At 51.6% G+C, this 13,150-nt stretch overlaps 1 protein-coding gene across 1 annotated transcript; it reads left to right on the forward strand.

The window, feature by feature from the left end:
* Nucleotides 1–1,034: 1,034 nt before the first annotated feature.
* Nucleotides 1,035–12,836, forward strand: N7459_002489 (histone acetyltransferase TRA1; the record flags this gene model as incomplete). The annotated part of the gene is made up of 3 exons (XM_056941674.1): nt 1,035–1,086; nt 1,167–1,324; nt 1,407–12,836. 3 exons carry the CDS (start codon nt 1,035–1,037, stop codon nt 12,834–12,836), a joined length of 11,640 nt encoding a protein of 3,879 aa, XP_056801557.1.
* Nucleotides 12,837–13,150: the final 314 nt, after the last annotated feature.

The following is a 13,150-nucleotide window of genomic DNA, read 5'->3' on the forward strand; positions in this document are numbered from 1 at the left end:
AATGAAGCTTCGGAGGTTGATGGAGCTGGTAAAGGACTTGTGACTTCCGTTGATTTTCTACAACCTATGGCATAGCGAGCACGGGCTGCAACGATGTTTCTTTGTGTTGATTTGCGACCCGCCCGGCCTAATGTGCTGCCTGTGCCTCTTTACGTCCGTTTCCTTTTCTCCCCCTGTTTTTCTCTTTCATACTATCTCCTATTTTGTGTACATGGATTTCTCTGATATTTCCCCTTCTGTGGTCGGCTTAAGCCTGCGATCACTGAGCGGACCTCTGAGTTGGATCCCATCTTAGAACCGTGTTCGGGTATGGAAAATGGGTGTGAATGGCGTTTCCAACTACCGACCACCGTGTTGTCGGTGGCCTTTATGTGTTGCCAGCTTTCGTTCTAGACCAGTACTAAGACATGGCCTCGCCTTGGGCACACATTTCTTTTTCATGATACAGTAGAAATCAAGTTTGGAATCTTCCTAGCCCTCTTGCCTTTGACTTTGTACCTGGGACACGTGCCCATTCCCAACCCCCGACCCGCGCGTTTAGTCGTTTAGTCGCTTACATCCGCGCGCGTGCGGGTCCGGATAAACTATCTCCGGATTTCCCAAAGTGGACTAGCGTTTCGTTCGGGGTCTCTGCGATAGCCCGCGTCCTTCTGCTTTCTGATCCGGGCCAGGTCTCGCGCGATTCAATCTCCAACCCTCCCTCCCCGTTCTCTGCTTCCCTCTCCCTTGTGGGGAGATTGCATGTTTTCCTTTGCAGTCCAATCCTTCCTTTAAATGGACTAGGGATTTTCTCCTTTTATTCCACAATTAAATGAGTTGACGATACCCTATTTCGCTTCCTGTCTCCGATCGATCTTTTCGGGATATCGCGCCAGTCCGCAGAGCTTCATTCGCACCCCGAATCCACATATGACATCCCGACTTTGATTCCAAGACACTGCGCGGGCTGAAAACATATCAGCCGGCCACCGGGCCTGGCCGTGATCGCAGTCCTTTATCCTTGACTGGCCTTCCCGAGGGGCCTAATCGCAAGTATGGAGCGGAACATTGATATTTACGCTAGCAAGCTGGGGGATGAGAAGTTGGGTATGTAAAATGAGACTTTTACATCTAGGAGATTGCCTTGATGTGTCTGGTGTGATTGACCATCTTTTGTCTGGCCGCAGATGTGAAAGTGAGAGCCAATGTCGCGACCGAGCTACGAGACAGCATTGAGCCTCTATGCTCGGGCCCAAATTACCCCATATTCCTGGCCAAACTATGGCCGGTATTCAGAACCATCTTGAAGGGGGATCCAGTCTTCTTCAGCATGTCGTATGAGCAGGTGAGATTTTCGACTGGTCATTTCGAGGCCGAATGCGCCCTCCGCCTCTAAATCTTCGGCCCCGACATCTAACAAATTCCAGAAACTACGAAATTGCGTTCTCGAGACCCTCCATCGGTTACCAATGGGCTCCCCCGATGTGGAGCCTTACGCTGCTGATATGGTGGACCTACTTATGGACCTTGCGCGCATTGAAAACGAAGACAATGCGGTCTTGTGTATGAAAACCATTATGGACTTGGAACGGAACCAAGCGAAGGCAACAGCGGGGCGTGTGCAGCCTTTCTTGGACCTGATCCAGGAGATGTTTCAAACCATGGAGCAGGTGGTTCGGGATACATTCGACACTCCTAATCAAGCGACTCCCTCCGGCATGCCCTCTACACCAAATACAAGTGCTCAGAATTTCCAATCACCTCGACCAAGCTCGCCTGCAACCTCGGTCTCAGACCTGGGACCTGAGCAGCAGTCAAGCAATGTCATATTGAAAGGCATGCAGTCGTTCAAGGTTCTTGCCGAGTGCCCTATCATCGTCGTTTCAATCTTCCAGACTCATCGCACCTCCGTCGGTCCGAACGTCAAGCTTTTTGTCCCGCTTATCAAGACTATCCTGCTTTTGCAAGCGAAGCCGCAAGAGAAGGCCCACGCAGATGCTGCTGCGCAAGGCACGATCTTCACCGGAGTCTGTAAGGAGATCAAGAACCGGGCCGCATTCGGAGAGTTCATTACTGCCCAGGTGAAGACGATGAGCTTCTTGGCATATCTGCTTCGCCTCTACGCTCATCAGCTTCAGGACTTCCTTCCAACGCTACCCTCGGTCGTGGTACGGCTTCTCCAGGACTGCCCCCGCGAGAAGTCGGGTGCACGAAAGGAATTACTCGTTGCGATTCGGCACATCATCAATTTCAATTACCGCAAGATATTCCTCGAGAAGATCGACGAGCTTCTAGACGAGCGAACACTCATCGGCGATGGCCTCACTGTTTATGAGACTATGCGGCCATTAGCATACAGCATGCTTGCTGATCTGATCCACCATGTTCGTGATCACCTCAGTCGTGACCAGATTCGTAGGACGGTCGAGGTATACACCAAGAATCTTCACGATGACTTTCCAGGCACAAGCTTCCAGACGATGAGTGCCAAGTTGCTTTTGAACATGGCAGAGAAGATCTCGAAGTTGGAAGACAAGCGTGAGGCTCGTTACTTCCTTATCATGATCTTGGATGCTATCGGTGACAAGTTTGCCGCCATGAATCACCAATTCAATAATGCTGTCAAAGTGTCCAAGGCCTACAAGGAGTCTCGGAAAGAGAACGACCCATCTGCCGACAACTACCTTGTTGACAAGGAACAGCCACCTGACTGGGATGAAATCGACATTTTCTCTGCGTCTCCCATTAAGACCTCCAGTCCCCGCGACCGCGGCGGAGACCCGGTTTCGGACAACGTCTTTCTGTTCAGAAACCTCATCAATGGGTTAAAGAATATCTTCCACCAGCTGAAGAACTGTAATCCAGATGACGTCCAAATCGATCCAAATAGCGTCCCTATTAACTGGTCGGAGGTGTCCTATGGATACAACGCCGAAGAAGTTCGAGTCATCAAGAAGCTCTTCCACGAGGGTGCTCGTGTCTTCCGTTATTATGGAGTGGATCATGCCCCCCCTGAGATGAACTACTCTTCTCCTTTTGATTTACTCGCCAGCCAGTACTCAGCACCCATGTCTCGCGAAGAGAAAGAGCTACTTGAAAGCTTCGGTACTGTCTTCCATTGCATCGACACGGCGACATTCCATGAGGTCTTCCACTCTGAAATCCCATATCTCCACGAGCTTATGTTTGAGCATGGCTCTCTCCTCCACTTGCCGCAGTTCTTCTTGGCCAGCGAAGCAACCTCACCTGCATTCTCGGGGATGGTACTGCAGTATCTGATGGAACGTATCCACGAGGTTGGGACGTCTGACATGACCAAGGCGAAGATCCTCCTGAGAATGTTTAAGCTCTCATTCATGGCCGTGACATTGTTCTCCGTCCAAAATGAACAGGTGCTGCATCCACATGTGACGAAGATTGTCACAAAGTGTATCGAGCTTTCTGTCACTGCTGAAGAGCCCATGAACTACTTTCTTCTCCTGCGCTCGCTCTTCCGTAGCATTGGCGGCGGGCGCTTTGAGCTTCTGTACAAAGAGATTCTCCCGCTTCTGGAAATGCTGCTGGAGACATTCAACAACTTGCTGCTTGCTGCTCGCAAGCCCCAAGAACGGGACCTTTATGTCGAGCTCACCCTTACTGTTCCTGCGCGTCTTAGCCACCTCTTGCCCCATCTGAGTTATCTCATGCGTCCGATCGTTGTGGCTTTAAGAGCCGACTCTGAACTTGTCGGGCAGGGCTTGCGCACCCTCGAGCTCTGTGTGGACAACCTGACAGCTGATTATCTCGATCCGATCATGGCTCCCATCATGGATGAGCTTATGACGGCGCTCTGGGACCATCTGCGACCTCACCCATACAATCACTTCCATGCGCACACTACCATGCGAATTCTCGGAAAGCTCGGTGGTCGGAATCGCAAGTTCTTAAACCATCCTCCTGAGCTATCATTCCAGCAATACTCAGATGACAACCCGAGCTTCGACATTCGACTCATTGGCCCTAGTGAGAAACGGCCTTTCTCAGTGGATACTGGGATCGATCTAGCTATCGGTAAACTCATGGAGACTTCCAAGTCAACTTCAGCTAAAACGTCGGACACCTATTATAAACAGCAGGCGTACCGTATGCTCAGTTCTCATCTCAAGCTTCAGATTGGATTTGAGAACCTCCCCGATGAGTTGGCGTCGTTGATTCGACTCCATGCAAACGATCTGTTTGAGACCAAGGCCGGTGCTATGGTTGACATTCTCGAAAAGTCAGAGAGATCAGCATCTATTCCAAAAAAGGTGGCGCAGGAAGCCATTGTGAAGAAGTTGCTAAAGGCTTGTGTATTTGCAACAACCATCCCCGACCTTGCGTCCGCCGCAACTGCTTTTGTTGCCGATGTCTGCAAGCACTTCGCCATCCTAGAGGTTGGCCGAGCTCTTGCCCAAGCCCGTCATAGCCGGAAGGTATTTGATGTGGCAAATGGAGAGGGCCCTGTTCACATGGATTCTCGCATTCTTGCTGAAGCCATCGTCGAGTGTCTTGCTTCAGACAATGTCCACGTGCGAGAGGCTGCTGAGCAGGCCATGCAGGTCGTCAAGGAAGCGGCAGGCGTCATGTTTGGTGCCCCCGAGAAAGCGTCTAAGCTCCCGTTCTTCCAGCATCTCGGACGTGTCTTTTGCCACAGCTGCCATAGTGAAGAATGGTTCACAAAAGCAGGTGGTAGCTTAGGAATTAACCTCCTTGCTAGCAAGCTGGAGCTCGGGGAATCTTGGCTTTATGAGCGACATGTTGAATTCTGCCGAGCTCTGATGTATGTCATCAAGGACACACCTTCGGATCTCCCTGCCTCTACCAGGATCCAGTCTCAGGACACGATGACTCTGATTCTTCAACGCTGTGGCAAGCTTATTCCCAAGGACGATCTCAAGAATGAGAAGAGTCGCTTGTTTACCTTATGTGGCTTCTTCGTATATGAGCTCGGCCACATGAACAAGCATGTCCGTGAAACATCTCGACGATGCTTCGCTACCCTGAAGGAGGAGCTAGGCTGTGACGTACATGAGCTTATTCTCCCAGTGAAGGATCGCCTCCTCCAGTCAATTTTCAATAAGCCATTGCGTGCCCTGCCTTTCCCGACGCAAATTGGTTTCATCGATGCTATCACATATTGCCTGAGCCTTCACAATGATATCGTTACTTTCAACGAGCCATTGAACCGACTGATGCTGGAGTCTCTCGCTCTTGCCGATGCTGATGATGAGTCGCTTGCATCCAAGCCAAACGAATTCAAGAATGCAGATATGATTGTGAATCTGCGCGTTGCCTGCCTACGTCTTCTGTCCATGGCAATGAACTTCCAAGAGTTTGCGAATGCCCCACAGAATACCAGCCGCGCTCGCATCATTTCTGTATTCTTCAAGTCGCTCTACTCCCGCTCCCCCGAAGTTATCGAAGCTGCCAACGCTGGGCTCAAGGACGTCCTTACTCAGACCAATAAGCTTCCCAAGGACTTGCTTCAAAATGGCCTGCGCCCAATCCTTATGAATCTTCAAGATCCCAAACGCCTGAGTGTCGCAGGCTTGGATGGGCTTGCTCGTCTTCTGACGCTCCTGACCAACTATTTCAAGGTCGAAATTGGTGCCCGTCTTCTGGATCACATGAAGGTCATAGCCGACGATTCCGTTTTGCAAAAAGTTTCGTTCAGCCTTGTTGAGCAGAATCCTGCGATGAAGATTGTGGCTGCAATTTTCAATATCTTCCATCTTCTTCCACCGGCTGCGACTTCTTTCATGGAGCACCTCGTCAACAAAGTCCTGGATCTTGAGACAAAACTGCGAAGAACGTCACACAGTCCCTTCCGAAAGCCCCTTGTCAAGTATCTAAATCGTTATCCGAAGGAGAGTCTTGCTTTCTTCCTGGCACGATTCAAGGATGAGCGTTTTGGACGTTTCTTCGGACAGGTCTTGGCGGACCCCGAGAGTGAAGCATTGCGCAATGCTGTGGTCGCTGACACTGAAGGGTTTACGTCCAACGCTTTTGGCCAAGATGCCGCCGCAGATGGTAAAAATACTGCTGCCATCAATGGTATCTATGTCGTTCACTCGATCTGCTCCTACAGCTCCACAAAGAGTTGGCTAGTCTCCCACAATGATTTGAGGACTAAGCTTCTCACCTCCGGCCGAGATCTGGAACGGAAGCTTCGGGGTGATAGTTTACCGCCTGATGAACGTCTTAGGGTGGAGCAGGCTGAAGATCAATTGATGGACATCTTCACTGTCTACCTGGCTGAAGCTTCTCATGACCTCGACTTCCTATTCGAGGTTATCGACGGACTGTCTGCTGATGAGTTGAAGCGTACCCTAGCGCTTCCCAAGTTCATCTACAAACATATCATCACCAACGAGTCCATTGACTACCGCCGGTCGGTCATCATGCGTTGCCTTGACCTCTATGGCCAGCGGGCTTGCTCGCAGAAGACCAAGACCTACGCATTCCATCACTTGGTCAATCCGATTTTCGCCATGGATGTCCAGGTCACATGGAATAGCCCGTCCAACAGCCCCAAGTTAATGGACAAGAGCATGACCGAATCGATCCAAGGTCGCCTTTGGAAGCCTCAATTGGCCGATTTGAGCGAGGAATCAAGCCAGGCCGGTGTTGATCACTCTCGTATGGAACTCCTACAACTGTCGGCTCTGTTGATCAAATATCATCACCAAACCGTGCAGGACTCTCGCAAGGACATCATCAAATTCGCTTGGAATTACATTCGCCTCGAGGACATCATCAACAAATATGGTGCCTATGTCTTGATCAGTTACTTCATCGCGCATTACGAGACACCCTTCAAGATTGTGATTCAAGTCTACGTCGCATTGCTGAGGGCCCATCAGAACGAAGGCCGAGCCCTTGTCACTCAGGCTCTTGATGTCTTGGCTCCTGTTTTGCCCACGCGGACAGCCGGAAACCAAGGACCGGAAGCACGTTATCCGCTCTGGGCCAAATGGCCTCGTCGTATCCTGGCAGAGGAGACCGCCAACCTGCAGCAGGTGATGAGTATTTTCCAGTTCTTGGTGCGACAGCCAGATCTATTCTATGAGTCCCGCGAACATTTCGTGCCTTTAATTGTCCCCTCGCTCATCAAGATTGCCGGCCCACCAAACACCTCCAATGACAGCAAAAAGCTGGCTCTCAACCTGATTGGCTTGGTTTGGCACTGGGAAGAGAAGCGAGTCCAGGCCATGGGCACTAGTCCTAATGTGACCAATGGCACATCTGAGTCGCCCAACACGAAGAAGCGCAAGCTGGACGAAACACAGGAGGCCTCTGCATCCCCTGCTCTCGCACCACCTGCTGGTCGATCCGATTACGTGGTGCCTCCTGAACTTCGTGGCGCTCTGATCAAGTATCTCATTACTTTCATCACCACCATCCCCGAGCGATTCTTGGTTCCCGCAGCCCAGATTCGCCAGCTGCCTTCGTCTAAGCAGACGCCGGCCGTGCCTACCGGCGATATGATCAACAAAGCCGTGAAACTTCTCAGAAACCTGCTGTCACCAGAATACTGGGGAGATCTCGACATTGATCTCTATCAGAAAGTGATGGAGCCTATCCTGGCTGGGGAGAAGGCTGACAAGCCCGATGAGAAGCAGACCACCCCCATGGTCAATGCGCTGCAGGTCTTGCGAGTCCTCATAGCATCTAAGACGAATGAATGGATCACGGCCCGCCTCTCGACCATTCAAAAGCTCCTCGAGAAGCCTTTGAAGTCTGAGAACCCGGAGATTCAAGATTGCTTGCATGGGTTAGAAGATGAGATGGAAATTTCTCCCAAGTTGCCACCTCCGGTTCGCCGTGTTCTTGAGGCTATCCCAGATGACCAACCGGATGATGAAGACGCGATGGACACTGAGAGTACTCCTTCGGAGTTTGCTACGTACCTCTCTGCGATCGCCACGGAGACCCTTTCGGCCAACAACTACGTGTCAAGCCTGAATACTCTGTGGACTCTATCGAAGATCAAGCCTGCTGAGATCGACACGCATATCCCGGCTGTCATGAAAGCTTTCTCACAGAAGCTTGCCAAAGAACACGTTGCAGCTTCTACCAACCAAAATGGCGGCCAATATCAAAACGGCCAGAAGCCCACTGAAGGCGTTCCGGACCAGCAGGAAGTTGAGTTGGGAGTGGATCTCATTTTCAAGACAATCGAGTTGATCTCCGTCCGCATGTCTCATCTTGGTGACCAGCGACGTCCGTTCCTCAGTGTGCTGGCATCTATTGTGGAAAGATCCCAGAACATCAAGCTGTGCAGCAAGGTTCTTGGCATGGCAGAGTCCTGGATCTTCCACTCAACTGAGTCATGGCCGACTTTGAAGGAGAAGACAGCAGTCTTACACAAGATGCTTCTCTTTGAATCCAGAACTGACCAGACGATGCTGAAGAAATTCCTTGATCTTGTGATTCGCATCTACGAAGACTCGAAGATCACCCGTACCGAATTGACAGTCCGACTGGAGCATGCTTTCCTAATTGGAACAAGAGCACAAGACGTTGAAATGCGGAATCGGTTCATGACAATTTTCGACCGCAGCTTAACTCGCCTTGCCAGTTCTCGGTTGAGCTACGTCCTAACCTGTCAAAATTGGGATACCCTTGCCGACTCCTTCTGGCTGGCACAAGCCTCGCATCTGATCTTGGGGTGTATTGATATGAATACCACTGCCCGTCTCCACTCCGATGATTTCACCTTATACCCCCTGTCCTTCCTTTTCGCTGGCGGCGAAAAGGACCCAAGGAAGTCAGACATCATGGTTGATAACCAGCTGGAGACTTTCGTTGCCGAGCGCAAGCGATTCATGTCGGACATTGGTGATGTGAGGGTTCGTGACTTGATGGAACCTCTTTGTCAGCTCCAGCATACCGATCCCAATGTCTCCTACAAGCTGTGGATTACACTGTTCCCCATCTTCTGGTCGACCTTGTCCAAGGACGATCGAATCGATCTCGAGAAGGGCATGGTCACACTGCTTACGCGGGAGTATCACCAGCGACAGTTGGACAAGCGGCCGAACGTGGTGCAGGCCCTTCTTGAGGGTGTTGTGCGTGCCCGCCCACGGTTCAAAGTTCCTCCTCATGTCATGAAATATCTCAGTCGTACCTATGACGCTTGGTACACTGCTGCCACATATCTCGAGGAGAGTGCCATCAATCCCATCATCGACACTCCTACCGTTCGAGAAAGCAACCTCGACGCATTGGTTGAAGTCTATGCAGGCCTTCAAGAAGACGACTTCTTCTACGGTACCTGGCGACGCCGCTGCAAGTTTGTCGAAACCAACGCGGCATTGTCTTACGAGCAACAGGGGATGTGGGATAAGTCTCAGCAGCTCTATGAGAACGCACAAATAAAGGCACGCTCCGGAGCTATGCCGTTCTCGCAGGGTGAATACTTCGTATGGGAGGATCACTGGTTGATCTGCGCCCAAAAGCTTCAGCAATGGGAGATCCTGAGTGATTTCGCCAAGCATGAGAATCTGAACGATCTCTTGCTGGAAGCTGCTTGGAGAAATATCGAGAACTGGCAGAGTGAAGGCAACCGGGAACAGCTTGAGTCCCTCATCAAATCCGTTTCCGACGCCCCCACGCCACGACGCACGTTCTTCCAAGCCTTCATGGCTCTACTGCAGTATCATGTCAAGAAGGAGAACATGCAGGAATTCAACAGTGTCTGCGACGAATCCATCCAATTGTCGATTCGCAAGTGGCTGCAACTGCCGAAGCGCATCACCAACGCTCATATCCCCATCCTCCAGCACTTCCAACTCCTGGTTGAACTGCACGATGCCAGTCACATCTGCGGCAGCTTAGCTCAAACCAATGAACGCAACTTGGATACCAAGTCCGCCGAGTTGAAGCTTCTCCTAGGCACTTGGCGGGACAGGTTACCGAATCTGTGGGACGACATCAATACCTGGCAGGATCTCGTTACATGGCGACAGCACATTTTTCAGCTCATCAACGGCACCTACCTCAGTCTCCTTCCTCCTCAAACCAACAATGTGGCCAGCAACTCCTACGCCTACCGTGGATATCATGAGACCGCTTGGATCATCAACCGCTTTGCACATGTTGCTCGCAAGCACCAGATGCCCGAGGTGTGCATTAACCAGCTCAGCCGCATTTACACGCTTCCCAACATCGAAATCCAGGAGGCCTTCCTCAAGCTGCGGGAGCAAGCCAAGTGCCACTATCAGAACCCGAAGGAACTCAACAGTGGATTGGATGTCATTAACAACACCAATCTTAACTATTTCGGACCTCAACAGAAGGCTGAATTCTACACGCTGAAAGGAATGTTCCTTGCCAAGCTTGATCATGTCAACGAGGCCAATGAGGCGTTCGGTGTTGCTCTCTACTACGATCTCCGTCTTGCCAAGGCTTGGTCTGAGTGGGGACAGTACAGTGATCAGAGGTTCAAGGCCGATCCATCAGATTATGAGTTGGCCAGTAATGCGGTTAGCTGCTACTTGGAGGCTGCTGGTCTCTACAAGAGTGCCAAGTCACGCAAGTTGCTCAGCCGTATTCTGTGGCTTCTCAGCCTGGACAACGACGACGGACAGATTGCTAGTGCCTTTGAGAATTTCAAGGGAGACACTCCTGTCTGGTACTGGATTACTTTCATTCCTCAGCTTCTGACCAGCTTGTCTCATCGCGAGGCAAGGCTGTGCAAGGCTGTTCTTGTGAAGATTGCCAAGTTGTACCCACAGGCACTGTTCTTCCTTCTTCGCACCAACCGCGAGGACATGCTCAGCATCAAGAAACAACATGACCAGAAGCAGGAGAAGCTGAACAGGGCCAGACAACAGCAGCAACAGCAGGGATCGTCCCCGGGCACGAAACCTACCACTAACGGTGATGCTTCTCCTGCGCAGAGAGCCCAGACTAGCGTACCAGCGCCTAGTGCTTCTCCGGCTGGCCAAACTGCCAACTTACCAACAGCTCAATCCCCTGCCCAGAACCAATCTTCCGCCCAACCTCAACCAAACCAGGTGCAGGCTTCGCCGCGTCAGGGACAAGGCCAAAGTACCAACCAAGGTCAGGCTGGCCAAGCTCAAACCCAACTGCCTCAGAGTCATCTTCAAGTGCCCGGTCAGACCGGCACGCCACAGCAGCAGAATCACAATGCCGCTGCTGCTTCCACGACCGAGCCCGAAAAGGAGCCATTGAAAAAGCCATGGGAGTACTCAGACGAAATTATGTCTGGTCTCAAGACTGCTTTCCCACTGCTTGCTCTGTCCATGGAGACAATGGTCGACCAAATCCACAAGAACTTCAAGTGCCCACCTGACGAGGATGCCTACCGCCTTATCGTTGCTCTTCTAAATGATGGATTGGCCTATGTGGGCCGCATGCCTGGATCGTATGCGCAGGATTTCAAGTTGCCCGCTGCGACCGAAGCCAACATCACCAGGTTCGCAGAGACAATTCTCCCAGCACACATCCGCAAGTCTTTCGAGGCCGACTTCGTCGTCAAGAAACCTACCATGCACGAGTACATTCAAAAGCTGCGGCGCTGGCGTGACAAGTTCGAGGAGAAGCTCGACCGCCGACCCCAGTCCGGATTCCTTGAGAGTTACTCACCGCACCTTAGCGAGTTCCGCTTCCTGAAGTTCGATGAAGTTGAAGTTCCTGGGCAGTACCTTTTGCACAAGGACAAGAACCAAGACTTTGTTCGCATCGACCGCTTCCTACCCGATGTGGACCTGGTACGCGGAATTGGTGTCTGCCACCGTCGCCTCAAAATTCGTGGACATGACGGCAGTATCCATGCTTTCGCTGTTCAACATCCTGCTGCACGCCACTGCCGACGTGAGGAACGCATTCTCCAGTTGTTCCGGATCTTCAATGGGTTGTTGGCAAAGCGCAAGGAAAGCCGGCGTCGGAATCTCTACTTCCATCTTCCTCTGATGGTACCGCTGGCGCCGCATATCCGCTTGGTCCGCGACGATTCATCATACATCTCCATGCAAGGCATCTATGAGGACTACTGCAGGCGGGTTGGTATGAACAAGGATGAGCCGGTGCTCTACACAATGGACCGCATGCGGTCTCTGGCAGAGACAAAGCAGAACGTAAGTGCTACAGCCTTTACTAGCTCTTCCAGTAACACTAATACCTGGCAGCGCACCGCCGATCAGCAACAGGTGCTCCGTACCGAGATCTTGACCGCTATACAAGACAAATGGGTTCCCAGCACCGTGGTGCTGGAGTATTTCCAGCACACCTATCCTAACTTCTCGGACTTCTGGCTTTTCCGGCGACAGTTTGCCTACCAGTATGCTGCGGTTGCATTCATGACCTATGTGATGCACATTGGCAACCGATACCCGAACAAGATCTTGGTCTCTCGCTCAACGGGTGACATCTGGGGCGCAGAGTTGATCCCAACCATCAACCCTGCCAAGGCGATCTTCTACAACCCGGAGCAAGTTCCCTTCCGCTTTACGCCCAACATTCAGACTCTGCTAGGCCCGATTGCAACCGAAGGTCTCTTCGCCTGTGCTATGATGGCCATCGCCCGCTGTCTGACGGAGCCGCGACACGAGCTGGAGCAACAGCTAAGCGTCTTCGTGCGCGACGAGATGATGTTTTGGGCTACTGCTCAGCACCGTGGTGTCTTGCCGGTCCCCCAGCTGCGCGATCTGGTCTACAACAACAGCGAGATCATCGTCAACCGTGCTGTCAGCCTTGCCAGCCCTCCAGAGGGAAACCTGCCTGCCAACCAAACCTCGATCGACCTGATCTCCAAGGCAGTAAATCCGCAGCACCTGGCCTCGTGCGATGCATTATGGATGCCATATCTCTAGACGGGCTTTCTGCGTTCCTGCTTTTGTTCTCTGCATTCTTTGTCCAGCGTTGGAAGTGGCTTCATTTTTACATGCGGGGTTTTCTCAGGGTTGATTGGGTTTGCTTTTAAGCGCGGCGCAAGGCGAGGAAAATCGAATTTCTCTTCGGCTCGCATGGAATATCTGTGATACCGATACCTTTGCTTTTTGTATGATTTTAGCTTTATTTCCTATTGTGACCCATATCAGGTAGCTCTAATGTTTTCAATCACCCAAGCTACTCCGACGCTTAGTAAAACTCCCTGCCCGAAGGAGTAATCTGTAAGAAGCACTTT

The sequence above is a fragment of the Penicillium hispanicum genome (assembly GCF_028827665.1).
Source record: "Penicillium hispanicum strain IBT 35686 chromosome Unknown utg000003l_segment0_segment0, whole genome shotgun sequence".
NCBI classification, from domain to species: Eukaryota; Fungi; Ascomycota; class Eurotiomycetes; order Eurotiales; family Aspergillaceae; genus Penicillium; species Penicillium hispanicum.